The sequence below is a fragment of the Frankliniella occidentalis genome, unplaced genomic scaffold, assembly GCF_000697945.3.
Source record: "Frankliniella occidentalis isolate FOCC.00 unplaced genomic scaffold, Focc_3.1 Scaffold215, whole genome shotgun sequence".
NCBI lineage: Eukaryota > Metazoa > Arthropoda > Insecta > Thysanoptera > Thripidae > Frankliniella > Frankliniella occidentalis.
Window position 1 is genome coordinate 317,869 of NW_026267341.1, and position 4,370 is coordinate 322,238.

Below are 4,370 nucleotides of genomic sequence, written 5' to 3' on the forward strand. Positions count from 1 at the left end.
ATGTCAAGAATGTACCAAATAGAGGCATACACATACGAAGTATTGCTACCAGCTATGGAAAACATTGCCCACCTAACTGATCCCTTGCCGTGGCCTAGGTACGTCATGAAGTTGAATAAGTTTCGTTTAACACTGCGCACACGTTATATACGGTTGCGTTATTGGTTTATTAGTGTACCGTGTGACAACTGTCATGGCAACTCCCTGCGAGGTTGGGAGCCGATATATACATCGCGAACAAGATTATTAACATCTTAAATACGAAATGAAAGGTTCTGATCTAGAAATTACTTTTACAAACGAATGGTGGTCGCGTTAGAAATTGATTGATGAGCAGTACGCACCGAACTACATTGGCAAAAATACGCGGGCACACAAAATGGCGAGGCACAATTTTTTGTACGGAGGCTAGATGTTTTCTTGTGCACATTTAAATCAAATGAGCATTTGAGTTAAATATAAAATGTAGCATTGGTACCTAGCCTAGGTGCAATTTTACCCCCTTAAAGTCAAATTTGTATCTGATGAACATGCGCACAAGGACGTATCAACCTTGATTGATAAAAAAATTGTCCCTCTCCACTTAAGAGTTTGGCAGGCCCTGAAGTTCTGTCAATTGCGTAAAACTGTAAGGAATTTCCTATTTCAGGTGTGAATTTGCCGACGTCCAAGGCCCACCACCCCACACGTTGGTGCTGTTAGACATGCGTCCCGAGGGCTTCGTCATGGCGGACCGCAGCGTCTTTATGGACGAAGCACACTGCCGTTTGGCTCTGAAGCAGCTCGCCCGCTTCCACGGCGCTGGCTTAGCATTGAAGCACCTCAAACCAGATCATTTCGAAGAGATAAAGAAAAGGCTAAATTTAAACATCTGGGACACAGTGGAGCTGAGAGCGAACATGAAACCGTACAACTCAGCCATGGTCCAAGTCCCACGTATGTATGACAGAGTTTTACACCATCCCCAAGAGTGTGCCCCCCAACCCCCCACGTCTTTTCCCGAAAAAACGCAAACAGTTCTTTATAACTGCAGAACGAACCTACTGTTAGGAAGATTGACTGACACCCCTCAGTGACACACTTAAATGACACCCTTTAAATTTTTGATGCCCCTTTTTGCATGGCGTCTTTTTGCATTATAACGACCTAGTCTGTGTACTTCTTTGAACGAGGGTGCCATGGCACGCGCGTTTGTAGAGCGGACTACAATAGTTGACTAGTTAGCTGTTAGGCAGACGCGGCCCCCGTTTAAAAAGGCGGAAGGAGTAGAATTTGGTAAACGACTAATACTTAAATTGCAACCCTCAGATGTGGTACAGGACAAGTTCCCAGAAGGCAGCGACATCCAGACGAGACTCAAGAAGCTTTTCGGGGCTTTCAAGGAGGATAGTATTGCGCTAATGGGGCCGCTGGCTGGCCCTGGATACACCATCATACACAACGACCTGCACGTCAACAACATGATGTACCAATACGATAAGGTACGCATTGGTCACAAGAAGTCCTCGTTTTCCAATGGCCCAAGATTGGCTATTGCAGTTTTTCGACAATATCTCGTAAACCGTTTGAGATATCGTCTTAAGCAGGTGCACGTTAAAAAGTTCGAATTCGCTAAAGCGTAGGGGAGAGTGGGGCACATTGGACCATGGGGCACATTGGTCCACCACCAAGTTTCACGAGGTAAGAGCAATCGCAGTAACCTAACTCAAACCACAGAAGAAGCGATTATCACCCTGACTGATTTTCTGAAAGGTAGGACAAAGTTCACTGAACAATCGGATTGGCCAGGGGTTAAATATTTTTTAACCTCAAAATCAGGGTATACTAAAACGTGTTTACTCCACAAGTAGCAAATTTCAATTTACATCACACGAATTTTCGGTTGCAAACCAAGTTTTATGGAAAAGCCTACTTTCTATTAGCACATATTAGCACATATTGCACCTAGTGTCCGGTTGGTTAGGACAATCCAGATATCTTTTCGAGCCATTGATAGAATTTGCTACCCTTGGGGCAGTTTGAGCCGTCTTGCAACTGAATCATTTAATTTTTTGAAATCTTGTTTCCACTTGGTATGTTCTTCTTAGAATAACACTCACACACACAAATTGTGTTCGGGATGAAGCTTCCGTTGTTGTGTGGTCGGCAACTTTTTTACTTAAGCTCAGTGTGCCCCAGGCGGGCACTTTGGTCCACGAACAGGCCTCTGCGGGTTTCGGTTTTCCTCAGTCTGTTCCTACAGAAAAGTGTTGCGACCAATTTTCTGAGGCAAAGTAAGACCCAAACTAAAACTTGGCAAAAGAAAATAATTTCTAGATTGTCACATGAACGGACCAATGTGCCCTACTCTCCCCAGCCTGAACCACTTACAACGAATGTGACATGAGGAATGTGAAACAGTTCACATTCTATTGAGTGTAACGTCACAGTATTTTAATGACAGTGTTTTCAACAACTAGTGCAAATAGACCTTCTGAGCCGATCGGACAGCAACGTTGCAGACTGACTGGCTACAATTCCAGATTTCTCTTAAAATCGGACGCAATTCAAAACACGAAGAACACTTGCAGCTAGATTTCGTAACGCTGAATCCAAAAATGTGAATACTTTTGTCATTCAGCGACGTATTTCGGCGTATATTCTATTTTAAGGGACTATGCCTGGACCGCAAGCCGTTGCGCTTAGTCACTTATAATCGAATATACGCCAAAAACGTCGCTGAATGACAAAAGTATTCACATTTTTGGATTCAGCGTAACAAAATCTAGCTGCAAGTGTTCTTCGTGTTTTGAATTGCGTCCGATTTTAAGAGAAATCTAGGAGTTGCCTGCTCACGCGCTCCAAGCAGCTCAGAAGGTCTATTGTACAAAACTTTACCTGCGGCTCATTTTCGATGCCTACGATTTAACATGGGAGCGTGACCACATAGTGGTCACGCCGCAGGGAACGGGTTCATTTAAAACTATGCTAGGTAGTCACGCCAAACCTCGTTACTTTTTAACGATTGTGACATACCATTGTAAACACTGTCACGATTCGCATTTCATTGAATCGAGGGTCCAACGTTCGAACAGCATTGAAACGTTTTCAAAATATTTTAATAAAATCCAGTTTGGAATCGTCAGTAGGATACGCTTCTTAGAACTGGACACAACCAAATAACAACTTCAATGTCACTGTCCAGGTCACCAACGCTGTTACGGATTGCCGCCTCATTGACTTCCAGATGTCTGTGTACGGACTTCCGGCGCTTGACATCGTCACCATCTTACTAGTTTGCACTGAAAAGCCGATGCGCGACCTGCACTGGGACAGCCTTTTGGAGGGGTACCACCAAGAGCTTCTCGCAACTCTGAGCGCTGCTGGTTGTTCGGAACCTGAAAAACTGTTTCCTTGGACGCTGTTACAGGTAAGGATAAATGCATTTTGTAATGCGTAATACAATGTAACTGAAACGTTCACTGTTGAAAAAGCCTACAGGAAATGTCTACAGTACGTCCTGTCAATTTGTCACTAGACCAGCGACTGCAAATTTTGATTACAGTCCACTCCGTACAGGATGTACTGTAACTTCGCAAACCGCCTTTTTGGTCAATACAGCACTTGACTTCGACACTGAAGTACAGCCCATATCATTACAGTCTGGCCTGTACATAGAATATACAGGACGGACTGTAATCGAACTGTACTTCCTTACAGCATTTTAACAGTGTAGTAGTGCAATATCTAAAAATAGGAAAATGTGCTCAAAAATGGTAGAATTTAGGTTGCGCAGCCTCTTAAGCACCGGCGTAATGCCGCGCAGAGATACTAAAATTCCGAGTCAAAACCCTCTCGATGAGAAATACATTGGTGCTTGACACCCCAGTGTTGTGGCGACATGCACAACATCACTGTTCTCATGAAGACCGTGGCTCCCACCCTCTTCCAAGAAAAGCTACATATATTATTTAGTAACAAGTTGACGGGTGCACCAGCTACACCGTGAACGTCAACTATACTCGTCCTTTACTAGTTAGGGCAGATCTGAGGGGGCAACTACAATCGTGAAGTATGAAAAGAAGAAACTCACTGACTTCTGTTTCCGTAATGGCTCTGATTGGTAGAGCTAATCACGTGCCTCCGCCGCCTTTCAGGTATGAGAAACTGTCAGATCAGTTTCGAGCTCCCCTCCATATTTGAGAGGTTAGGTTCGGAACAAACTACCATGATAATTTCTCATACTGGGCGGACGGAAACATATAATTCAGTGAGTCGGTTCTTTTTCACTTCCGTTGTAGATAGCCTGGAACACCCCATTCGCCACCATTGACCAGTGTGGGTTGCCATCCTTTTTGTGCTTTTCCCGTAGCACACCTTTTCAGCAAATT

At 44.1% G+C, this 4,370-nt stretch overlaps 1 protein-coding gene across 1 annotated transcript in view; it reads left to right on the forward strand.

The window, feature by feature from the left end:
* LOC127750583 (uncharacterized) overlaps positions 1 to 4,370 on the forward strand; it is a gene marked incomplete at its 5' end in the record, with an annotated part of 25,198 nt that continues 20,828 nt past the window's right edge. Inside the window, 4 exon segments of the mRNA XM_052272628.1 lie at positions 1 to 98; positions 650 to 936; positions 1,309 to 1,481; positions 3,185 to 3,387. Coding sequence (XP_052128588.1) covers positions 1 to 98; positions 650 to 936; positions 1,309 to 1,481; positions 3,185 to 3,387 — 761 coding nt within the window.